This window comes from Heteronotia binoei, chromosome 2 (genome assembly GCF_032191835.1).
Source record: "Heteronotia binoei isolate CCM8104 ecotype False Entrance Well chromosome 2, APGP_CSIRO_Hbin_v1, whole genome shotgun sequence".
In the NCBI taxonomy this organism is placed as follows: domain Eukaryota; kingdom Metazoa; phylum Chordata; class Lepidosauria; order Squamata; family Gekkonidae; genus Heteronotia; species Heteronotia binoei.
The window spans coordinates 95,755,042-95,781,588 of record NC_083224.1 but is presented as its reverse complement, the minus strand read 5'-3'; the positions used below and the strand labels follow the sequence as shown (position 1 = coordinate 95,781,588).

The 26,547-nt window shown below is 42.6% G+C and overlaps 1 protein-coding gene across 2 annotated transcripts in view; it reads right to left on the bottom strand.

The window, feature by feature from the left end:
• Positions 1 to 3,241: 3,241 nt before the first annotated feature.
• The window catches only part of IPO13 (importin 13), a 119,243-nt gene continuing 95,937 nt past the window's right edge, over positions 3,242 to 26,547 (bottom strand). For both annotated transcript variants that reach the window (XM_060231672.1, XM_060231673.1), the window contains exons 13-20: positions 21,546 to 21,683; positions 21,103 to 21,199; positions 19,302 to 19,354; positions 8,357 to 8,423; positions 8,030 to 8,088; positions 7,582 to 7,671; positions 7,030 to 7,211; positions 3,242 to 4,944 (exon numbers count right to left, since the gene is read on the bottom strand). In XM_060231672.1, coding sequence (XP_060087655.1) covers positions 4,848 to 4,944; positions 7,030 to 7,211; positions 7,582 to 7,671; positions 8,030 to 8,088; positions 8,357 to 8,423; positions 19,302 to 19,354; positions 21,103 to 21,199; positions 21,546 to 21,683 — 783 coding nt within the window. In that variant the 3' untranslated portion in view covers positions 3,242 to 4,847. The remainder of the gene's footprint in view (positions 4,945 to 7,029; positions 7,212 to 7,581; positions 7,672 to 8,029; positions 8,089 to 8,356; positions 8,424 to 19,301; positions 19,355 to 21,102; positions 21,200 to 21,545; positions 21,684 to 26,547) is intronic.

Here is a 26,547-nt window from a genome sequence, read left to right as displayed (position 1 = left end):
ACGGAGAAAGCACGCCATCCCCTCCACAGCCAGCGCTTGCGAAGCGCTGGGTTTGCGGAGGGGGTGGGTGCTTTCCCCATGCCTGTCTGCCTAGCTTCAGCTGCTGCTTACAGCAAGCGCCAGGATCGCTCCCTCTGCCCTCCGATCCCAGCGCTTGCTATAAGCAGCAGCTGAAGCCAGGCAGACAGGCACAGAGGAAGCACCTGCCCCCTCTGCAAACCCAGCGTTTCGCGAGCGCCGGCTGTGGAGGGGGCGGCGTGCTTTCTTCCTGCCTGTTTGCATGGCTTCAGCACTGATGCTTAAAGCAAGCGCTGGAATCGGAGGGCGGAGGGAGCGATCCTGGCACTTGCTGTAAGCGTCAGAGCTGGAGCCAGGCTGGCAGGTGCGGGGAAGCGCCGGGACGGAGGCAGCGGATCCCACCCCCCGGAGGAAGGTACGTACGGTACCTTCGCTCCATAAGACGCACACACTTCCCCCCCCCCACTTTTTTTTGGGGGAAAGTGCGTCTTATGGTGCGAAAAATACGGTATTTAGTTTTAATAAAGATATGTGTGTGATATTTGTTCACATCTTGTGGTTCTCAAATATTTGCCGTTTATTCTGTGTGGCTCTTACATTAAGCAAGTTCGGCCACCCCAATCTAGTTTAACCTATTGCATTATATTTCTTTCCTGTTTAAGAAAGCAGACTGTGATTCAACTCCTGCTCAGATGTGCCTTAGATCACTTGTTCACACTTGTAGGTGAGATGGGATTAACTAATTGGAAATCTCTGCCCTTTGTACTTGCTCAAAGACAGCCTTTACCAGGATTCCTCCTAGTCACTGGAAACATGGGACGCTGGATTTTTAACTTGGGGTGACGACCCAACAGAGAAAAACATGCTTTACATGCAGACAAGCACACAGCATGCAGGTAAGAACATACAGACCCAGGGCAGGTTTGACAGGAGTTACTTGCAGGAAGGAGAACATGGGATCCTCCAAGTGTAAATATTGCCAGTAGTGTAAAATATCACAAGAACCAATAGAGGGAAAGATATCTGAGAAGCCAAAGTAGGCAATGCCTATGCACCAATTCTAATTTTGATGAAGGAACCTGATAGTTGACGATGAACTTCACAAATGAGTTTCTTTTAATGCTCACTGTGTTCCAGCAGCTGGAAGAGTAGGAGACCCATATCAAATCCTTGTCCAATAGGCCTGCATCTTATCTCATTTCCTGGGCACTTACCTGCCATGCCTTCCCACTACCTGTTGCTCTATGCTGCCTTGTTGCATCACTTGGAACATCATGCTGAAGGCTGTGAAAACTCCCAGTCATGAGGTATATAGTACTAACAACATGCTGTTTTAAAGGCTTGCTCAAACTCCAAGCATGGACATCCAGGATGGTGATATATACCCCAGGAGCAAGAAAACAAAGCAAGAGGTCATCGCAAAGCAAGGGCTTACAGTTGATAATCGGCAACATGTGCATGTTTAAGGGTTGTACCCTTCATATGCTTCTCAACATTTCAATCTCATAGGTGCTTCACACCACTTATTCAGAGTCATAAAATCCATTTACATTTTTGGCATCAAGATTTAGCAAAATGGGAGAGGGATGGCAATTACTTTGCATTATTAAGTAAGGACATTATCCCTTATTGAGGAGCTGTGCTGGTTGGTCAAGGCACCTGGTGTTTCAATATATCCTTCACCCTTGGTGTAACACTACCATGGCAACCTGTTCTTTTACCCCATTTTCAGTACTTATATTATCTCCACAAACACAACCTTTACACCTACTCTAAAGCGGTTAGATGGAGGGGAGAGCTTTGTGGGGCATTGTTGTTCAGCTGCACAGTCGAGTCTGACTCTTTGCGACCCCATGGACAAAGACACACCAGGCCCTCCTGTCTTCCACCATCCTCTGAAGTCTGCTCAAATTTGTGTTAGTTACATCAGTAATGCTGTCCAGCCATCTCATCTTTTGCTGTCCTCTTCTTCTTTTGCCTTCTGCCTTTCCCAGCATCAGGATCTTCTCCAGTGAGTGCTCCCTTTTCACTTGGTGTCCAAAGTATTTGAGCTTGTGGGGCATAAGCTTCCATATGGTAGTGGTGATGATCTGATGGTTTTTTTGGTAGACAATGGGTGAGGTCAGATGTTCATAAAATCCCGCTACGGGCATGAGTGGAGTCTGAAAGCACGTCGGATTTTAAGCGGTTGTCCAAACGTCAGCATCTGCGAATGGTGGTTAGCTCGTTCGAGTCCCGTGTTGAGACGATTGGGGCACGGACTAATTTGATACTGCTTCAAATCTGGAACAAAATTCTTCTGATGGTTCCTGAGTGGAATTTTTGTTTGAACGCTCCATCATTGGTGACTCATCGGAAGCACACCACTGCTTCCCTCCCAAAGCCCCCTGCAAGTGATATCACTGCGCCAGTGAATGAGCGAGTGAATGTTGGCTCGATAAATCGTTTACCCGCCCCTATGTCTGGAAACAAAACTCACTTTTGAAAGTAGATGTGAACTGATTTGAATGGGTTTTTTTCTGCACGCATAGTGCTCGTGCTGGAAAAGTAGTGCCAATGGACTAGCAAAACTGTTAGTGATCCGACCCATTTAAAAGCAACGCGCTGCAGATAGCGGGCATCACTGCGCCTGCGCTAATGCAGATTGACGTCTCATGAAACGAGGTCCGGTAGAGCACTCTGATCGACCAGTGACGGGACCCACATGGGATAGAACGGGAGCCTGGCTGTTGTCTGATCGGAAAATTGGTTGTGCGGACTATAATAGAGGCGCGTTGCAGATGGATTTAATGGTGAGTGTGACCACACCCATTGTCAGTTTTTCAGCCTCTTCCAGACTACTTATCAAATGAAGATTTGGGTGAACTGTGTGTAGTATGCAAACTTACTTCTTCACTGCTCTGTAGCTATAGTCAGTAGTAGTTTCTAAAAAGCACTGCCAGTAACTGGTAAGTATTGTACCAGTCCAGCCCATACTGCCTCTCTCCTAAAGAGGCCAAGTGGAGGTTGCTCAGCTTCTCTCTCATAATAAACTGGTAAGATGAACTCAGGAAGTATAATACATAGCCTCACAATGTGTTCATTTTTTTCAAAGAAAACCTCAGTGATGAGAAAATCTGAGATCAGAACCAAAATCAGAGGAAAAAGAAAGGTATTAGTGATGCAGCAGATACCCTTCCATGCCTAGAGACTGCATTTGATACTAACTCTAGAGAAAAATGAATTACTGATATTCCACTTTATCAAAGGGCAGATAAAACATAGATGCTGGAAACACCATCAGATTGAAGCTTTCTTTCTATCAAGACAACATGCTAATTACTAACACCCTGCTCATAATAAGCCAACTGTAATTGAAAATGTAACCAATGCTTGAAATAGTTTTTAAGAGCTTAGGAACACCAAACTGGAGCTTTTTCCTGTAATTGGAGTAGTTATTTTTCCCTCTAAAAGTAGTAACTTGGAAGCCAGCTTTTTCAAAACATTTGCTTTCTAGGCTCAAAGGAGCTCCACTTGCCTAAACTAGTAACATTTTCATATTAGATACCTACAGTGCAAGTATGCCAAAAGTTACTCCTCAGTCTTCTAACCTCAGACAGTGAACATGCTACTTTTTTATATACCTGATTTTGTTTCATGCTCTTTTTCTTGAGGAGACGTTTTCCTTCACAAAGAAGTATTTGGAATTTACATCACTCCAAGGTATTCTTAACCTTTACCCATCTGGAAATAGTTGAGGGAAGTTGGCAAACCCAAAATTGCAGACATAAATGAAAGTTGGTTAGACCACTTGTTTGTTGTTTGAGAAATGTGTATGCACGCACATGGGAGTGCTTTCAAATTTACCTAGAATGAGTCCTGTTCCACTAGATCAGCTCTAGTTTTGCTACATTAACATTCCCCAATAAGCTGGCAGACAAAGCCTCCCTCTTCTTCCTATCCCCAAAACTGTGTTTGATGCTCTCAGATTAACTATTGCATCTTGATCTTCAGTGGCAGAAGCAGCCAGGAGTTCTTCATCAAACAGAGATGGCTACAACTCTTTCAATGTGATGTGCACCTAGTAGCTATCATTCTTGTCTTGATAACCTTGAACTGACTAGTGTAATACATTCTATGCAGGATGCTCCAGATGCTGAAACCAGAGAATTACATGGAAATTCTGGGAACTACTGATGGCAGTAGCCCTCAACATGCCAGTACAATAAGAGAGGCCTGCCATTCAGAAAGCTACCCTTGCCTCCTGAGACTTTGCTGCAGAATGTTGACAAGGAGAACGTAGGCTTATTTATTACCCTAATCAGGCTAGGTAAAACAGAACTGAAGCTACCCTACAGGTGTCACAAGCTGTAGCCTTCCCTTCTCTATCCTTTCCCCCATGTCTTCCAAAAGCTATACACCCTCTTCCCTTTTGAATTCACCAATAATCACCAACTTAGAAATAGCCTTAATATAATTTCAAGGCTGCAGGGCCTTCCACTTCAGTCAGACACAAGCTGCCTCGTACAGGCCAAGGGCAGACTTTTTAGGAACAGACAATACCACAGATATGTCTACAGGAGTGTGCTTAGGGAGGTAGGGGGACAGTCACTGCACCACTCCAGTGGGAGGAGGAAGGGGGGCCATCTTCAGCTTGAGTCTGTGCTCCAAGTCCATGCAGCCTGCTGCCGCTGAACATGCGGTAGGGGTTAAGAAACAGCCTGTTGTTGAGTAGAGCAGCCTCAGCAGGTTAGCTGTAAGATTATTGTCCTAAGAACTGGTTCAGTAGCAGCATAGGGCAGTGGCAAGTGGCCAGCAGTTCGTGCTCCAGTTTCTTCATACAAGTGTCCTCAGTAGTCTGCTGTGTACTCAGTGCCATGCAGTCCCCGACAGAGCAGTGTGAACTCCTTCACCATATCTTTCACACGTCGTTTGTTTACGCGCTCTCTGCCAACACAAAGAAAGTATGGTAAAACACTGATACACAACAGTGGCAATTCCAGATGCTCAGCCATCTTAGTCTTTAGCAGCAAAATAAAAGAGAACTCCAGCAGCACCTTAAAGACTAAATATATATACAGTTTTCATCAGGTACATCCAATGAAGTGAGGGCTAACTCACAAAAACTTATTCTGGAATAAAATTTGCTTGCATTTAATGTACTGCCCCCAGAGAGGCCACTAGACACATAGTTAGAAATATTTAATTTCCAAAAATGTTGAAGCGGGTGGGGGGGTGGGGCTGAAAGTTTTGGAAAAGTGTAAACATATGTAATACTTTGTAACAAAGTATATATTTATTTTAAATATTGTTTATAATGTATGATATAAAATTATACTCTTGGGGGTATTTATGAAATTTAAAACTATACATCTCAGCCTACTATAAGCAAATATGCAATTCTTATAGTAAAGAAAAGGAAATGTATTTTCTTAGGCAAAGACAGTCTATTTCATAACACAGTGAGCAACATATATGGATACCAAGTCAAATTATGAAACATCACATTCAATAGTATATTGTATATATTATAGCATATTAATCATGAAAAAATTAGGTACATTTAGACAAACCTATCCTTGAAAATACGGCCTATATGCCTGCAATATACATAGGAATCACCATCACCTAGTGATGTAGATTGTCTGACAAAAATCTTCCTGCTATAATTTGAGTGAACAGAACCTTCTCTTAAACAACATTTCATTCATTACAGAAGGGGGGGGAGTCACAGGAGTATCCCCAGATTTGAAGTCCACATGATAATTTTTCTTCCCTGAGCTCTTCTCTAATAGTAGTATAATACTGTGACAGATACAGGCTTGCTAGGACTCAAAAAGATTTTCAGACAGACTCTAGCCTTCAGCTTGTTTCAGTTTGGTGAACTATGCCTGCATTTTTGAAGAACAGATATCCATGTAGTTTATGGGGGACAGGATGTCCTTTTGTAAAATCTAGCCTTGTGGTTCAAAATGTTAATGCCAATGGAGTCACAACATCCTAGTGTGTTGTTCTGCAAACTCCATGGAAAGTTTCATGAACTTTTACCTTTAAAGAGGAGGTGGTTAACTAGTGAGAGAGTCTGAAATAATGCCAAAGAATCTGCTGCATTTTCTATACATACATATTTTCTGGTGGCTAAAGGCTGGCAACTGAGGTAATTGGATATATTGATGATTTTCTAGATCCTGGTCTGTCTTGCCTCCCCAAAATGAACATCTGTAACAATATTCCATTATGACATACTCTCCTGGCCACTGGGATGCCTCATGTTTCCTTCTCTCAAAACATTAATTGGCCCAGCATTCATCCCAGGTAATCAATTCATCCGGTTCTCTCTCCTTATCTTGCAGACCTGTCTAGACCACATAGAGCAGGCTTATAGGCATCTTTGGTCAAGGAAAGGCTGATCTGAATTAGACTGCAAGGGTCTGGTAACAGAATTCTCCAAGGATCAAGTAAGTCCCATCATAACACAAGAGAAGCGTGCTATTCCCCTAGAACTCATAAACAGGGGTGATGGACTTGTGGTTCTTCATATGGAAGATGATGTGCTTCATGGAAATTGGGTATTAAAAATAGGAAACCCAGGCAATGTCACAAAAGTTAGCCATCTCACTATAAGGTGAACTTAGAAATAGCATTCATTTCTGCTATCTGTCAATCTGTTCCTGCTTAAATCTACGTCCTGATACTTTGTACTTTCTTGAACCCCCAAATTTATTTCAGCATCATTTCCCATCCTTTGTGGGATATTAGACTGAAGTAAACAGATTACATTTAAGGCCACTGGCTCTATGGAATTAATGAAGCTTTTAAAATGCTACCCAGTCTTTAAGGTTCCTCAACTTAGAGTAAGTGCTCCACTGCAGGAGAATCTGGGGTAGAGGTGTTGAGAAACTGAGGAGTTGCTCTCTGTATGAAATGGCAGGGGCTTTCATTTCTGCATATTTTGGGATGCAAATGAGATATTCAACAGCTAGGGTACTCACACTCAGTTCCCCAGGAAAAGCATCAAGAAAAAAAACTCACCTAAGAATTTGCTGACTGAAGATTTCTTTCTGCTCAGGAGTCACTCGGGCTGATGGGAAACCATCCTGCTGCATCACTTCCTTGATCCAGATGCTCAAGTAACTGAAGCAATGCTTGTTGAGAGCAAAGAGGATCTCAGCCAACTGATCCATCAAATTGCGTGAGGCTTGGCCACCTACACCCTGCAAGGGTGGAGCAAATCCAGAAAGCCTTTTCAGCAAACTACAGCGCATGAGAAATCTTCAAGCTAGAAGGTCTGTCTAATTGTACCAAGATCTGGATTCAGAGTGTCAGTATCTTCTATAGCTAGAGTCATATGCAGGCCTACTTAGTGAAGCTTCTTCCCAAGTAAACATACATAGGTCTAGACTGCAAGTCACCTGGTGACATTTTGGTACCAACAAAGCAGAATTCACAAAACTTATTTAGCTAAGTGAACAACGCACCAACTGATAACACTACCTTGCTACTCCTAACATAAGCCTGCAAAGCCAAAGTACAGTACTCACAAAAGCACAGTACTCACAAAAAGCCACTGTTCCTATTCCTTACCTCAAGAACAGCTTGAAGCAGCATTTTGCCATTCTCATGGACCACCTGACCCACAGGTGGGATCTCCCCACAGCGTGGTAACAGCTCAGTCTGGTTAAAAAAAAAACATGATGAAAACATACAAACTGTCACTTGGCAGAGAAAACTTTTGTGCCCAGTCACAGACTGGACAACAAATTGAGATATTTTTTTCTCCCCACAAACACAAAACTTACACTACAGAAGATGAGGGACCATCAAGTGATGATTTATGGTGGAAAAATTCTTTCAGGAACTTGGGAGGAGCCTGGATGCTTCTCCACTTTGTTCCAGCTGCAGTGGAACTGTGAGGGCTTCTGAGCCACTTGCCCAAACATGGTTCTGTCTTATTTAGCTAAGTGAACATGGCTCAGACAAGGGTAATTCCACTATAAGCAGAGGGTAGATTTGCTACAAGCACAGTACTCACAAAAAAGCCACAGGCAGATTTGACAGTTGGTGCTTCAGGGAATTTCAAGGAGATCACGCCTAGAGGGAAAGTAGCACTAGTCAAGACTTAATCTACCACAACTTACAGCTTTCCACATAGATAGGGAAATAAGAGATAACTTTTCTTCTGTAAGTAACAAGAGGCTTCTGCCTGTCTGGTTTGGGGGATTGTTCCCATATTAAAAACACAGAGGTTTGCCCCAGTTGTAGCATCTATTTTGAGCTTCAAGCAGCAGTATTCCACCTGATGAGAACAATTTGCCCAGTCACTTCAAGAAACACAGTTTTATCAGAAGTATCTACTCACCACAGTGGAACACTGCCTTGACATCCAGGCTGCTACACAGGAACAAGTCAGGTTTCCGTTTGAGTGCCTGTAAGGTATACATACATACACAGAGAATAAACACAGCTCTGGCAAGCCAGGGGCAAGCAAGTGCCATTGAACAGCTCCCTGGCCAAGACCTGCCTGTGCACTTACCTGGCCATTGGCCATGGTGTACAGTAAACCATACATGGAAAAAAGAGAAAAGGACACAAGCTGGAAACTTCTGAAGCCAACTTTGGGGAGGGACAGTGGCTCAGTGGTAGAGCATCTGCTTGGGAAGCAGAAGGTCCCAGGTTCAATCCCCAGCATCTCCAAAAAAGGGCCCAGGCAAATAGGTGTGAAAAAACCTCAGCTTGAGACCCTGGAGAGCCGCTGCCAGTCTGAGAAGACAATACTGACTTTGATGGACCAAAGGTCTGATTCAGTATAAGGCAGCTTCATATGTTCATATGATACCTAGGACCCCAGTTGACTAGGAGACTCTGAAGTGACAGGCAATTGAAACATTACCCAGATACAAACTCATAGGAGTTCCACTTTGCTACAAATAAAAATATTCACAAGTATGGGTTCTGCTTTATTTAGCTATTTAGTCATGTCTAGACCTCAAGGAAAAGGGAATAGCACATTTTTCACTGTTTTATTTGTGCCCTGTATATAATGCTTGACCGCATATTTCAGCAAACTACAACAGAAGTTCAATAGTTTCTTAAAAACTAACAAAAGTTATTACACCATGAACTGACTTATTTATCCAGTATAGACAGTAGATAGCACATGTGCCAACAATACCTTCTCTAGGATCTACGCTCAGCAAATGGGTGGGTCCCTATGTGAGAGAATCAACTAAAATTTGATATAACAAATAGCTGGGTGAACATTTTAATCTTTCTGAACATAATGTTGCAGGTTGGAAAGTCACTGTCCTACAAAAACAAAACAGCAACTCAAAACTCCACAAAAATTCAAAGGGAAAACAGGGCAAAATGCCTGAATTAGAACTAAACATCCTGCTTTAAATAGAGACTTGAGTTTTCTCACTCAATGTAATTTTAACAACTCAACAGGACCCACTTTTTAGAAACATTTAATTTGACTTTCCTTAATATGTTATATCATAGGTAGTCAATTTTCTTATGTCTCAGGTTGCTTCTTCCTTGATTATTGTTTATCCTATTTTATTACACTTTTATTTATACCACATGAGAGAGGCTGAACCTCTGGCATCTCTTACCTACCATTATGTGTAACAATTTAGTTCATTTCAGTTCCTTATACAGAGAATCACAATTGAAAAATATATGACATTCACATCAAGCCTTTTTTCTGACTTCAGCTCATCCTTTCCCCCCATCCTTTTCTATTTTTCCTTACATAAGCCTACAAAATGTTTTTCTTCCAATATTTATTATTTATTTACAGAATTTATATTCCAGCTTTCTGCCCAATCAGGGCCACCAAGGATGATAACAATTAAAAACAGAACATTACAAAACCATCACTTTAAAATCAAGTGTAAAATTCATATACAAAAAACACAGTCCCAGCAACAAAGACATAGGGCAGGAAGGAGGGGTCACTGAGGGAACATAAGACAAATAAAAAGCCTTTTCACCTGCCAGGAGAAGGCAGTGATAGGAGGAGGCAAAAAAAATTTCTGTTATGGAAGTTCTACAGTTTTGGTGCCACAACTGAGAAGGCCCTCTGTTGGGTTTTAACATGTCTAACCTTAGAGGAAAATGGCACTCAACACAGGGCCTCAGAAGATGACTGTAGTGGTCAGGTAGGTTTGTATGATAGTTAGTCCTTAAGGTATGCTGGTTCCAAACCATATAGGGCTTCAAAGATCAGCACCAGCACTTTGAATTGGAACAGGAAACAAATTGGGGGCCAGTGTAGATGGACCAAAATTGGAAGTAATATGCCTCTGAAGAAGTTGGCTTTGGCTCATAAAAGCTCATGCTGAAATAAATGCTGTTAGTTTATAAAGGTACCCCCAAACCTTTTTTTTAAAATTTTGTTGCAATAGACTAACACAGCTACCACTCTGGAAATTAGCTTATTTCAGCACCAGAGACAGCAAGTATAGCCAAGATATTTACAAGCCTAAATTTTGTTTCAGAACCATGGACAGCAGCCATAACTACACTCCTGTTCCTTAAAAGGGGTATCTGCCATGGTATCCTCATAAAATGGTTATCTCATTGGTCAGCAAGAACTTCCTCCACTAAACCATGCAAAATATGTGTTCTTTCTGTGAAGCACCATCACCAGAGATGACAAACCATTTGCCAACTGTGGCAGTCAACTGAACCATACTGATGTTATTCACAGCTGCAAACAGAGGTTGCAATACCTTTTGTCCACCCTGTTCCAACTTTCTCTGTAGTAAGTGACAATACTGCCCTCATCCAAAAACCCAGACGAAAGGAAAGATGACATATGTTCCTCTCCATCATGCATTAGTAAAGCAGCACTGAATTTGAAAGTTAACCTATGCTCTGTGTTTGCCTCCCAGATCACTACATTTTTCTATACTGCCACCAAGTATTGAAAGTCTTTGAACAGTTTTTCTTAATAGTATTTTCTTCTACCACCTCACTACAGAACATTTTGCTTTTCCTGTCACCCTGCATGTGCACCTTTTTACGCTTATTTAAAATATCACAGCTGATTAAATAGAAAACATGCTTTGCTGATACACAGATTTAATATTACATGGCACAAAAGGCAAAAAATAACAAGGCCAAGAAGAAGATTAAATAAGATGCTCATTCCTGCACATTTTTGTAGCCCATTACCTTACTGTGTAAAAATCCTCTATTCAGAGTAATGCAATTAAAGCACACAGAAATTAGTTTCTGGGAGATCTGTCTGGGCACTCATAGATCTCTTCTGAAGCTGTACTGTGGACTGGCCATTAGCTAAGTTAAAGGAAACTCAATGCTGATGCACAATACGTTCGGAATTCAAAAATTATTCCTCTGTCATACTCATGATCTGCCTTCATCTCAAAGCAGTGGTATGATTTGTAAGATATGATTTGTAAGCACCCATGCATCCATATCTTCTAGACATCTTTCCCAGAACAAGAACTTTTCAGTAGCTCAGTGCTGACCTTTTAAGCCATTAGAGTTGGCTCAATAAAAGATAATTAAAGTTATTATAATCCCTTTTTCTCATTCTGCTTTTCCTCTGACATACTGGCAACAGTTATTTGATTTTATGATAGCAAATGCATTAGTTGAGTAACTTTTAGAAACCAGAAGGATTTGACTAGTTTAAAACTAGAGCTTGGGGTACAAAGTAATGAAATTGTAAGGAAAAGTATGAAAGGACTATATTTTTTTTATTGTGCTTGTTTTGTTAGCCACCTTGGTTCCCCTGACTGGGCAGGCAGTCAGGATATAAATGTTGTAAATATATCTAGAGTGTGAGAGAGAAAACAAACAATTATTTTCATGTGTTACAACTTGTTTATTGAACAAGCAATTTAGTTACTTGCCCAATAATCTCATTCTAGCAAACTGACCCTTGTGTTTGATCTGGTATCTCAGCTCTTTATGTTCACTACTAAATGATAGTGTGAAAAAAAATCTTTCAACTGAACTCAGCTATCTCTGTGTAAGTATAACGTGATTTGCCTGGGGCAGAGTGCGAGATCATTTAACCCAGCAACGTGAAGTTATCCTGGATAGGGGCCACCTATTGTTCAACATAAGCAACAAATATTATTAAATCTGTTACGTCTTCCAAAATCTTTATATTCCATAGTGAGCCAAGTGACTACCAGAGAAGGGTCACATGAAATTCAATAGCCCTCTAGTCACCCTAAACCTTGGGTGGTCTGTCAAACTGTGTCTTCTCAAACTAGACCATTTTCAATATTTAATCTAAAACCCAGAATAAGAAAGAGCTTGGGACAAGAATACCCCTAAATAGGTTCTTTGCCCTATGTTGTGTGTTAAATACCTATTAAATTGCTTCCAACGTATGGCGACCCTATGAACCACAGTGCAACCCTAAAAACACTTTCCTGGGGGTAAGTCCCATTGAACAAAATTGGATTTACTTCGGAGTGCGTAGGATTGCTCTGCTAATGTCCCATCATTAACAGCCATCTTCAGGTCTTGCAAACTGAGAGGCCATGGCTCCCTTGATGGAATCAAGGATTACTGTCTTCCCATGACTCTTGTCTTTTCATAATATGACTAAAGCGATTAAACTTTATTGTTTTATTGTTTTAATCTTCTTATGTAAATGTTTTTAAGCTAAAATTATGTAAGTTTATTATGTTGTAAGCCGCCCTGAGCCACTTCGGTGGGAAGGGCGGGATATAAGTCAAAATATAAATAAATAAATAAATAAACTGAAGTGAGAGTTTGGTGTAGTGGTTAAGTGCGCGGACTCTTATCTGGGAGAACTGGGTTTGATTCCCCACTCCTCCACTTGCAGCTGCTGGAATGGCCTTGGGTTAGCCATAGCTATTGCAGGAGTTGTCCTTGAAAGGGCAGCTGCTGTAAGAGCTCTCTCAGCCCCACCTACCTCACAGGGTGTCTGTTGTGGGAGGGGGGGGGAGGTAAAAGGAGATTGTGACCACTCTGAGATTCAGAGTATAGGGTGGGATATAAATCCAATATCATCATCATCTTCAATATCTAAAGTACCATAGCCCCCATTTAGTCATTTTAGCTTCTAGGGAGAGTTCAGGTTTGGTTTGGTCTAGAATCCATTTATTTGTCTATTTGGCAGTCCATGGTATCTGTAAAACTCTCCTCCAGCCCCACATTTCAAGGGGCTGAATTACTTTCTTCCTGTCAGCTTTCTTTGTTGCCCAATTTTCACAAACAGACATAATAGTGGGGAGTAGTATGACATGAATTAACTTGATCTTGATTGCCAGAGAAACATCCTAACTCTTAAACCACTAATTCCATGTGTTTAGACCATCCATTGAGCCCGTTCCAAGAACTACAGAAATCTGAGCAAAAGGTTGCTGGTCACAAGGAGAACTGTTCTCTCATTGGTAGCACCAGTCTTTTCAAAATTTCTAGGCTCTGCTCCCATCAGACTTCATTAGCAGCAGTTGAGCATATGCCTCAAGCCTCTCTGTTTAACAAGCCAAGACTACTTCATTGAATATTTTAGAATTGATTGTACTATAAATTGTTTTAATTGTGGGCCTGCCAAAAGGAGGGAGATATAAACACACGGAATGAGGCCAGTTTATTTATTTATTTATTTGATTTTTAGTCCGCCCTTCCTATAGAACAGACTCAGGGTGGGTTACATCATGAAAACAATCAACCGTAAAAAAAACAATAAAAGACCAATTTAAAATATATAAAATCTAAAACTACAGAATGACAATAGAGACTAAAATGGCAGGTTCTGCCTCACAGACATCACCTATTGTCCAGGTCCAGCAGATCTTATAGCACTGGAATGGAATGAAGAGGGGAGGCCGGTAACAAGTGACGTGCACTGCCTCAGCTGAAAGCCTGGTGAAAGTACAGTCTTTCTCCAAAGTGGGGACCAAAGCATCTTACATCATTTTCTACCCCTTTTGATCTGCACAACAACCCTGTGAGGTAGGTTAGGTGGAAAGTCTGTGTCTGGTTCAAAATCACCCAGGCAACTTCCACAGCAAGAACTTGGGCCTGGCAGACCTTGCTCTGAAGCACTGCTACACCATACTGGATGTCATAGGGGGTTGCTGCTGAACAGGAGCAAGCAGACAGGCCTAGTTAAATCATGCCAGTCAGGTGGCATCAAATCACCCAAAGGGTGCTGCCAGGCCTAGGGTAACCAACCTCCAGGATGAGCCTGAAGATCCACCTGAATTCCAGACAACAGATCTCTCTCTCCCTAGAGAAAATAACTGCTTTAGAGGGTGGACTGTATGGCATTATATTCAACTGAGGCCTCACCCCTCCCCAAACTCTAGCTCCCATAGATACCACCACAAAATCTCCAGGAATTTCCCAACCTGGAGCTGGCAACCCTAGTCAGGACTAGCCCCCAATGAGTTCACTCTCAAAGGCCAAAATAGGCCAGGAAAGGGCCTCCCCCCCCCTTTTACTGACAGAACCAAGCTTGGAATGGTTGCCTAGCAACAGTCATTGCAACTACTGCCAGGTGTGCCAAATGCCCTTTATGACTTGAAATGGGGCAAATGAGAATTGAAGCTAGAATTTTGTTACTCATGGCATATCAATGCCTTAAGATACATACAAATAAAAAAGGCCTTTTCCCTTTAATAATTCAAGATTCTTATCAGCTAAAGTGGTTGCAATTGGTTAAAACCAATTTGCAAAGTATAGGACTCTCATCCGAGAACCTTTTGGCACAGAACAATGCCCAGGCAAAAAGTATTACCAAACAAAAAGTTTGTGACATAGAGTGACAATGGGACCTAATACAGGCCCCTTCTTTTCTAGCACCTATTGAGCTCAAACATGTCATGAGGATAGCCAAATACCTCACCTAATTGGAGGTGCCATCTTATAGAAGAGCCTTTACTTTGGCTCAATATGTGGTTATTCCTTCAAAGGTGCTAGATGGGAAATATAGGAAGATTCCATATGAAGACAGATGTTGCCCTTGCTCCGTGGGAGAAGTGAAATCAATAATCCATATGTTCTTTTGATGTCTTTCCCATCAAGTATATAGGGATAAGTTTATTTCCCCATTTGTAGACAGAACAAAAGTGGATGCAGACAAGGCCTGCCTGGAGAAATTTTAACTGATGAAAATCCTCTTGTCTCCAGACAAATAGCTAAATTCTGTTACCATTTGGTAAAATTCCACAATAAGAAACACGATTCTGAATGATTTGTATGACCTGCCTGAACTGTATGATTTATATGATTTTATAGACTTTGATATTTGACATTTTAGACTTTCTGGATTTTTATAAGGTCTGAAGGTTTTTATGATCAGATATGCTTCTTGGAATATTTTTGAAGGTTTTAATAAGGACGTGTTATGGTTAATGGCCTTGTGGCTTGTAAATAATGGCCTTTGACTGTAAATAAAATATTCAGTCAGTCAGTCAGTCAGTCACTGAGGGGAAATGGAGGAACTGGCAGTACAGGCCAATAGGATGCAAAGGCAGCTTCCCTAGTGGCCCAAACCTTGTCTGTCCTGGGGCTGGAGGAATTGAGTGACACACAGCTCAGCCAAAAGGAGGGCAAGTGAGTCGTCACCAGCACAGCTTCCTTATATATATGTATGTATGTATGTGATATCTCTCTTCCTTTTTGCAGGCCTATATATACATACAAACAAACATATATGAATAAAGAAATTACTAAGTAAGCAGCTATTGTCATCCCAATGCCTGTGTTCTGTCTAGACTAGAGCCCATAGCTACATCATATCTTTATTTCAGGGCCCTTTGATAATATGTAAGAATGCCAGTATTTTACTGTGGGCTGTGCTATGTGATTAGGACAGAGCAAGGGAAACAGGCTGAAGTTACTAGGGTTGAATTACATTGAACATATGGGTCTGATGCCTTACAAGCCTCTGTACTTTCTCCCAGTGGAATGGATGTTAGATGATGAGATAAGGCACATCAGCAGCTTTTTGCCATGCTAAAAGAACACCTGGGTTTCCTTGCTCAGTTATGGATGGTAGAATGAAAACTGTTTGAAGAGTTCTAGAATTTTCATTTTACTGTAAAAAATTGTGAAAATTCAGGCTTCTTAATGGGAAAAATCAAACATGAAAAATAATAGTTCCACATGTCTCTCATTCTTCACAAACTTTCCTACCCTCTCTGGGTAGGTGTCTGGGGAATCCAATCCCTTTTAAAAACCATTTTGGAAAAAGTTGTTCTCTTTGTGAGAAAAGCTGGGACAAAATCAATTTGTCTGCAAAAAAATTCCTGTCCTGCAAATTGCTGCCACAAAAAGTGAGATAAAGAACTTCAGAATGACTATCACAGGCAAATGGAATATCATACACTGGGTAAGTCAGGAAGAGAGAGCTGGCACATCACTATGCCAGCAGTGCTGCTGAGGAATCATCTCTTTCAAGTAGATTACATTTAAAATGACACTGTGCTGTACAAAAGACAATGTCCTCAGACTCCAGGTGTCTATTGGAGAAGACTTTTGAGGTGGAACAATCAAATATCTCCTGTACTGAACAAGACCATGTCAGACATTTGAAAGACATGTTAAACATATGTTTTCAGATTAATTGTAAGTACAGCCTGAATATTTATTATTAATTTCAGCAATCAGGGCTTGAAAATAGGAATTTTAAAAAATATTCACAAGACAACTGAAGAAAACCTGCTTCCCAAAAATTTCTTCAGTGAATGTGTTGGCAAATTTCTTCCAGTATATTACATGAATGTTTTTGTTTGGTATCAGTGTGATAGCTGGGCAATCCCATTTTCTTCACAACTTGGCTGTGAGAGGTAGGTGTGGGAGTAAGCAATGGGTTCATAAACATGAAGGGATGGGAGAGGATAACAATGCCACTGGTTCCAGGTTTAGTGTGCAGTCTCTGCAGGTCATTAGATTTCATATATCCTGGTTGGGGTAAAATATACTAAAAGGCAACAGCAGGTACATCAGTCCAGATCCCATAACCCAGATACTCTCCGACCTGATTTTTCTCACATAAATTATCCCAGTTAAAGGAACAAAAAGGTTATTCAAACAAGGGAGAAAGGGGCTGGTGTTGGTAAGATGACAATCCTATAAAAAGTGGTGGTGACAAGATTGTTCCAAACCCACTGAAATCCCATCCATTTAAGTGTCAGTTTGTCCCTGATACAATACCAGGCTATTTCTCCTCAGGAACAATGTAGGCTGGAGATACGGCCTCAGCTTCTTTAGTCCCACATGTTCTGGTCTTTAGGGAGCAACTTGAGAACATAGCAAGCAGACTATGCCTCAGTGGGTCATATGATTGACCAAATAGATTTCTCTTCTCAGTCCATCCTTTCCCCTCTCCTGGCACCTTTTGGTCAGACTGGATATTTTCCCTCAGTTTTTCCTCCATCACAACATTCCATTCTCTCCACAGCTTCCTACATATAACCCTCTCTCCTGGGAGAAAAATATTCTAGTCATTTTACTATTTTACATCTCCCTTTATGAGCCTCAGAGAGCACTTCAATCACGTTCACAAAAGTTCCTCATGATCCCTGGGCCAAAAGAAGTTTGGCTGACCACCACTAGAGCTAGAGCCTTTTCGGTGGCAGCCCCTGCCCTGCAGAATGCCCTCCCCAAAAACATCAGGGCCTTTTGGTACTTGCCACAATTCCACAGGGCCTGCAAGACAGAATTGTTTATGCTGGCATTTAACATCTTATGGGGAGGTGACCAATATTCCACCATCCCACAGCATTGGTATTTGAACCCATCCCAATATAAATGTAGAGCACTGAACAACACCTAACATCATTATTGCATGTAGTACTCAATAAGAACTAATCACAGCATCTTGGACTTTAGGGAATCAATTTTATTAATTTTAGAATTTTAATTAAATTGTTAAATTAGTTATTGTTCGAAACCATTGTATTTAATGTATTGATTTAATGCTGTTAGCCGCCCTGAGCCTGCTTCGGCAGGGAGGGCGGGATACAAATAAAATGATGTATGTATGTAAACTGAAACGGAAGGATTGTTTTAAATTGTACAAAATTGTATTAAATATTTTAATGACTTTATTGTGATTTTATTTTAGCACTATGCTGTTTTTTAATTGTTGTTAGCCACCCTGAGCCCATCAGAGGAGGGTGGGATACAAATGTAATAAAATAAATAAATATTGACTGCTAGGATCCCCTTAATCTGATGACAAAAATAAGCAGTTCAGATTTAAATTTTGAGGTTAAATTTCAAAATAATAATTTCAAGCTGTAATATCTAGTTTAAGATTTATTTTTGGTTAAATTTAATCTTCATAAATTTAATGTTAAATGTCAGAATTTCCAGTTTTTCTGAAATTTTAGTAAGTATGTGAGAGTGGCAATATTATTACACTGAGGTCTGCTAGATGTGTAAACTGCCACAAGGGGGGGCTAAGTGCTTGGATACTTTCCACATCACACTATATGAAAACTGTATAGGTACAATAAACCAACCCCACTACCAGCATCTTGCCATAATCAGGAAAGCTGAGCCCTCCCACCTCCACAGTTCCTAGCATTGTTACTTATTTCCAATCTAGGGGCTGCACATCTAAGTTTACCGGGTCTCTTCCTCCAGGCCCACCAGCCACTGTGCAGCTCATACTCCACCATCACTGCCCTGTGAATGACACCACTACAGCATTAGAGACAAGGCTGCACAAAAGATTCATAACATGAAAGAAATGAGAGCTGAGAAATCTTGATGGCAGTGTGGGAGGGCAGAGTCCAAACTGGTTTTAAGGTTAAGCATAGACACAGACTTAGGCTCCCCTGCCCTCTCTTTCCTTTATCAGATGACTCTGGATCAGATGCCCTCAGGTGCAGTCCAGGTTACCCAAGAATGCCATGTCATTCCCACCCAGTGCCCAGAGACAGTGGACCTGTCCACATTCAGCTAGGGCTGACAATACATGCACACAAACTCAGAGACCAGGAATGCTACTGCTCTAGCTCTCAGTCTCAATTGCCATTTTGCAGCAGCCCCATCTTGTGCCACCAGGTCACAGCACAAAGCCTGAAGAAAAACCCAGCCTACAAGCCTTCTTGCATCACTTGGTACAGCCCCTCAAGGAAAGGAAGGGGCAAACTCAGACCTATGAAAAGGAGAATGTTTTGTTTTCAACTTCCACAGAAACAGATGGAGAAATTCAATATTCAACTAAAAGGAAAAAACGTTGTCAACAGAAAGCTAAAATAGGTTTAAATTGAATTAAAAAAGAGAAAGAGAGAGAACAGAAAGTGAATGAATAAGAAACTAAAACACACCTGTGCCAGGAGTTGCATAAATGAATCAACAATATCAGGATGATCCCTGGGCCCTAAAAATATAATAAAGATGTAACTGAAGAGAAAAATCATACAAACAGCAACTCAACATCATATAGTTATGTGATACAGAAAGAATTTACAAGTGAAAACAGGAGTAAGGGCAGGAAGGGAAGGTGCAGGGGGGGTTTGAAGAGGGCAGGCACATGAGCAGCTAGAAGCAAGTTAAAGAAACAAAACATACAAAAATCATGGAGCTTGGAAACCCAAGAACAGAAAGAAAGTGCAAAGGAATGGGCCTGTTGCCCACAGTCCCCTGCCAAGCACCAAGGATAGGAATGGGGAGCTTGTTGCACCCTAGCAAAGGAGGAGAGGCAAAGCAAGAGCTAATGGGATATCAGTTTCACCTGGAGAGCTAGCACATTTGGACTGGAGACATGGATGTTCTCATCATGAAATACTTGGTCCTGAAAGATGTCTTCAGAGATAATGATAAATCCACTAGATGCAGAGAGGGCACAAAGCCTTACAAGCTCTCTCTTGGAAACTCACTGGAGCTCCTGATAGGCAGTCCTAACAATACTTCACCTTCCCCCATGCCCAGATGGCCTGACTAGTTGGAAATAAGCCAATTTCTCCTAAAAAGGTTGGCTTAGTAATGCTGTTGGTAACCATCTTTACTCCAGCAGCATTTGTACTGCTATGATCAGGATCCTCTTCCTCTGTGCTAACAGCACAGCTATATCTACCAAAGCCAGGCTATAACAGGGCAGCACTCCAAGCACTATTGTCTCCCCTCTAGTTTCATGTTCACCCATGCATCTGGAAAAAGGAGCAGAAACCCTGCCACTCATTCTGTGCCATTAGTATTTTACTGGAACCGTACACATACTCAAACCTTGTCCCCTCAATGGGAACTAGCATGATGCTGGTACTGCAGTTCCATGGAAGCAGATGCAACCCAAACTCTCAACAGGGACTCAAAAAAGTAGCAGGAAGAATCCTTTGAGCATGAGAGCAAGGAAGAAGTGGGACAGAGTCCTTTATTTGGACTGATCAACATGGGTGACTCTGCAAAGAAGTGGGGATGGATCTAGGGAGAGGCTGTCACTCACAGGGAGAGCACAGGCTTTGCATGCAGACGATCCCACATTCAGTCCCTGGAATTGCTAATTAAAGCATCCCAGGTATCAGGGACTAAGACATTATTCTGCTAGAGACCTTGGAGAGAAAGTACTGAATTAGATGGACTAATAGTCTGTATAAGGCAGCTTCATACGGTCACATGTTAAGGTGGAAGAAGCAGAACACACTTCCTAATTATTCTAGTTTCCTACCAGAAGCCAAGCATTAAGCAAAGGAAACAACTGATTCCATCTTTCTTCAGGATTCTAAACTGACTCAGTTTGCCAGGACAGGGGCAAGCCTCTAGCCTTGAGAAGCTGAGGTGGGGGTGGGAAGGATAATACCAATGTATATTGGATTTTGTAAGTCATCTTGAGCTGCTGTTAACGTGGGAAAGACAGAATCACCAGTATTTCAAATAAATAAATAAACACAAAAGCACAACTATCCTCAGGCAAATTACCTAGGATGAAGCATGCCAGATTGTACATGTCCACAAGTGTTTCTAGTTCTGGCCTTCTAGTAGTACCAGCTAAAGAAACTGAAGCCTGAGATATTGAACTGGACACTGCCATGACCTGAGGGGCATCCTCAGGCAAACCAAACAGGTCAGGCTAGGAAAAGTTACTCCCAGTGTGGCAACCACACCACAATGTGGGTGCCAAAGTACACCTACCTTGCTGAAAGAGTGTTAGTGTAACTGATGTGACGAGCAGAAAGAGTGCCTTGATTGGTGGAAAGTGGGCAGGCTCATGAGCAAAGATGTGAACCAGCTGCAAAGACAAAGGTAAGAAAAAATGAAGCATAAGGAGTATAGAACACCCCATCCTTCCAGATACTTAATCAGAGCATCAGTGACTGAAACTAGACGGCTAGGAGCTGACTAAACCAATATCAGCAAGACCCCTGCATATGCAGTCAATGAGCAAAAAACAAGCTACTAGACTACTGCTCAGTTTTCTGTGCATGGGAGTGGTGAGAGGAAAGCAAAGAAAATAACACATTTTGAATAATTCCTGTACTGAAAGAAATGAAAAGAGGAAGCCCAGAGCATTAGGTGGGCAAGAGTGCTCTCACAGTTGGACATCTTCCAGGAGCTCTAACACTAATTTGGATTACCTGCTTTGTGAGATCAATTGCAGATGCTTGAGGAATGGTGCTGTACATCTGACCCAGCATTTCACATAGCTGAGGCACCATGGGTGCAAAGTCATCCAGCAGGGTCTTCACAGACTTCTCAAAGATAGAGCACACAGACTGTGGAGACAGGAGGACTGTATTAAGGGATGGACTGATTAAACAGTTGATCCTGAGGGAGGATAAACCAGAATTAGGGCCCAAGTCCTATAACTCATGTTCACATGAGCCTCGTTGTTTTTGAATAATTTGTTCTTTTATAGCTAGAATTAAGTTTTTATAACAACGATTTGAAAGGAGGAATAACCTTAGTTCCAAACTTCCTCCACATAGCATTGGCTTTTTAAAGTTCTAACTTGTATTGTTGACAGTCATGGTCAAACCAGCTATTTTTCACTGGTGTTCTATGTGTCTTAATTGACTTTTTTAAAGCGGAAGAGAAAAGGCCAATCAATTCTAGCTTTTCAGTAGAGTTCTCTGTATTATCAGATTGAATTCAGAAGTTTGTAATACTTTAGCTTCTCCAGACCCCAGTGTTCTCTGGCAGTCTCTAGACACTTGAGAATTCCACTTTTTACAAATTGTAACAGTTGTAATTTTATTTCCTTTAAACTTGAAAGGGATGTCAGAAAAAAGAGAGCTGAAGTGGAGAATGGTTGCTAGCGAACAATGCCCAACTGAGAATTTCCTTACCAAATCTACATTGTATTTTGAAATAATAAAATGATCTATTATACTCCTTTATTTGAACAATATGTAAACACTCTGTCCAAATCAAGTAGGGCAGGGGTGGTCAATGGTAGCTCTCCAGATGTTTTTTTGCCTACAACTCCCATCAGTCCCAGCCATTGGCCATGCTGGCTGGGGCTGATGGGAGTTGTAGGCAAAAACATCTGGAGAGCTACCGCTGGCCACCTCTGAAGTAGGGGGGTGGGGTCGTCACTATTCAGAATTCTAAAGCCTAAATTAGCCACAAAATTTGATATCTTGATCCCTGAATAATTTATATCAGGAGCTTTAGAGATTCAGTGAGTGGAGAGATCTAATAAACTCGATGCTTTGACAGTGCATACATCAGGTTTACACAGGCCCGACACTAGGCGTTCTGCCTCTCTAGGCAAACCCCCACATCATGCCCCCTCCTCCCGCAAGCTCCCCTAACGGTAATCCTCTCATGTGCTGCATGATGACACACAGGGTGGGGAGAGGGAGTGATGAGTGGTGCACAAGAGTGCTGCCGCTTTCGCTACAGTACACTCTTCGTAGTGCTCTGTGTAGTGCTCCTCCGAGCCTGTCTTTAAGGCAGGCTCAGAGGAGTGCTCTACAGGGGCAAGGGGGAGTAAGGGGGTGCCTAGCGGTATCCCCAAGGCTTGGTAGTGGTCTAGGCAGCCACTGATCCTGCCTACTCCCACACACCAGCCCTGGGTTTACAGATGACACTACCGTTGTTACCAATCCTTGCATTGAAATCACCAGCAAGCATAAATATTGCATCAGGGTGATTTGATTGCATCAAAACTAATGGAGAATCTATTTTCACTGCCTTTGTTGACCTTTGAGCAGCTTTTGATTCAGTATCCTATACTCATTTGGGAAAAGTTGAACTCCATCTCTATTCCAAAGTGGCTATTGGCCCAGATTAAGAACTTATGTATTGGGCATGTTCTACAATTAAAAACTTTTAATATGAATTCACTTCCAAGATTAATAAGAATTGAAAAAGGTGCAGCTCCACACTTATTCAACTTATATATAAATAACTTCTCAAATTTGCAAAATAATACCCATGTACTATATTTAGCAAATCATCCTCTACCAAAGTTATTATATGCCAGTTACTTAGTTCTCCTCTGCCAAACCTCGACTGGCTTGAAGAAACTCATGAATGATTTCTGTGTCTTTTGTGGTGGAGAGCTGTTGACAATTTTGTCAAAACAAAGATCCTGAGATTTTCTAAGTCAAGGTGTTTGAAGGAACATCCCTGGCAAATTTAAGAAGAAACTATTGAAGTAGACCAGGGGTGTCAAACATCTGGCCCACGGGCAAAAACCGCCCCACCAAGGCTCTCAATTCGGCCCGCAGAGAGAACACTCCCCCCCCCAGGAGGGAATGGATGCAGACCATAATGCTGCTTTGCCGGGCAGTGATAACAGAAGGGGCCCAAGGCCCAGAAAGCAACTGCCCAGCCACAGTTTTGCCTTACTTTCTGGGTAGCAGCGAGAACAACTTTTTGCTTTGATCCCACCCACCTGCCTCTTTCTTGCGCCCCATGCATCTCTATTTGTGTGAAACTAAGTCTTAAGTCCACCGGCACTAAAGCAGCATTTACTTGCAGGTATGAATAGGCTCTCCTTCCTCCTCCCCTCCACCCCCCCTTTCCCTCCTGGGTGTCCCTGTGTGTGTTTGAGACCAAGAGAAAGAGAGAAGCTAAGTTTTGAGTCGAAAGCAGACTTTACTTACAGATATGAACCCACTCTCCTTCCTCCACCCCTCTCCCCTCCCCACCATCCCTGTGTGTGTTTGTGTGTTTGAGACAGAAAGAGAGAAGCTAAGTTTTGAGTCCAAAGCAGACTTTACTTGCAGATATGAACCGGTTTTTCTTCCTCTGCCCCTCTTCCCCCCCCCTCCACCTATTTCCTTCCCCAGCATGTGTCTGTTTGTGTGTGTGTGAGAGAGAGAGAGAGAGAGAGAGACAAGCTAACTTTTGAGTCCGCCGGCACTAAAGAAGACGTTTACTTGCAGATATGGGCTGGCTCTCCTTCCTACTCCCCTCTCCCCTTCCCAGGCATCTGTGTGTGTGTTTTGAATCCACTCCACTGGCACCTAAGTTTTGAGTCCACTGGCACCTAAAAACATTTCTTTTAAGGTATGGGTTTTCCTGTGTCTTGTTCCTCTCTGTGTCTTTCTTAATAATAATAATAATATTTTATTTATATCCCGCCTTCCCCGCCGAAGCAGGCTCAGGGCGGCTCACAAAATATACCAATTACAAAATTACAATGTAAAACATTATCTCAATACAATATAATTTACCAATTAAAACCATTATAATTAAAACAATCAAAATTAAAATTAACATTTACAGTGTTATATTCCAAGTGTTCTCCTCGGTAGTTTATGATGGCTGTATGTAGTAGACTAAAATACGCATTAAGCGAAGGCCAGTTGGAAAAGGGTAGTCTTGCAGGCCCTACAGAATTGATCAAGAACCCACAGGGCCCACACTTCATCTGGTAGTTGGTTCCACCAGTGTGGAGCTGCGACCGAAAAGGCCCTTTCTCGTGTACTCTTCAGTTTGGCCTCCTTTGGCCCGAGGATTGTCAGTCGATTCTGTGCACCTGATATAGACAGGTTGCTTACCTGTAACTGTAGATCTTCGAGTGGTCATCTGTGTATTCACACTCATGGGATAGTGCGCCTGCGCCGATCCCCGAATCGGTATCTGAAAAAGCCCGGGATTTTTCCGCGCTCGGCGCCAATGAGCATGCGCAAGCGACCCACTGCGCATGCCCACCAGCGCCCGCGCGGCAATCCCGCCAGTTCCTCCCTGACCGCTGAAAGCCCCTTTACTGAAGAGAGACCGTCAGCAGCGGGGAAGGAGGGCGGGTAGTGTGAATGCACAGATGACCACTCGAAGATCTAGTTACAGGTAAGCAACCTGTCTATCTTCTTCGTGGTCTCTGTGCCTCACACTCATGGGAGATTAGCAAGCAAAGCATACCTGGAGGCGGGAAGACGGTCAGCCTGAAGAAACAGCTTGCAACACCGCAGCTCCCAACCGAGTCCTCTGCTGAGCATGCACGTCCAGCGCGTAGTGCTTCATGAAGGCATGCGGAGAAGACCAGGTAGCCGCCTTGCAGACATCGGAAAGGGACACACCCTTCAGGAATGCCACCGACGTGGCCATCGCCCTTGTGGAGTGTCCACGAACAGGTCCAGGTAGAGGCTTCTTAGCCAACAAATAACAAAGTCTGATCGTCTCAGTGAGCCATTTGGACAGTCTCTGAGAAGAAATTTTGGACCCTAACTTTGGGGCAGAGTAGGAAACAAAAAGTTGATTGTCCGTACGAAAACCCCGTGAACGGTTTAGATAAAACAGGAGGGCACGCTTAACATCTAACGCGTGCAGTCTGCGTTCCTCATCCGAGGAAGGGCTAGGGTAAAAGGTGGGCAACCAAACCTCTAAGTTAAGGTGAAACTGGGAAACCACTTTCGGGAGAAAAGTAATGTCTGGGGCCAGAGAGACCCCAGCCTCTCTAAAGGCAAGGTATGGGTAGTCACACCGCATCGCTGTGAGCTCCCCTGCACGACGTGCCGAAGTGATGGCAACTAAAAATGCAGTCTTCCAAGACAAAAGTTGCAGGGAACATGTCTCCATAGGCTCAAAGGGGCGACGAGTCAACTTGTCCAGGACCAAAGTCAAATCCCACAGCTGTGGAGGGGATCTAGACGGGGGATGAAGGCGGAACAATCCCTTCATAAATCTCTTGGACTGCGGGTGAGCAAAGACAGAGTAACCCTCAACTGAATCATGAAAAGCAGAAATAGCTGCTAAATAGACCTTAATGGATGAGAATACCAGCCCCTCATCCACCAAGGACAAAAGAAACTCAAAAACTGTGGGCAGCCCAACAGTGTCAGGTGACATTGGAGAGTCAACCACAAAGTCACTGAACTTTTTCCACTTCCTCTCGTAAGAGGCACGGGTGGAAGGTTTCCTGCTACTCTGGAGCACTTGTTGAACCCTGGTGGAGAAGTCTAGTGGTCGATGAACCACGCTGTCAGCTTCAGGTGCGGCACGTTGTGATGGAGCACGTGCCCTCCCTGGGCCGACAACAGGTCCGGTTCTGCCGGGAACTGGTAAAAGGTCCCCCTCGACTGCTGGAGCAGAATCGAGAACCAGCCCTGACGGGGCCACCACGGGGTCACCAGAATGCAACGTGGCTTCTCCTGCACTAACTTGTGGACCACCCTCGTTAGCAAA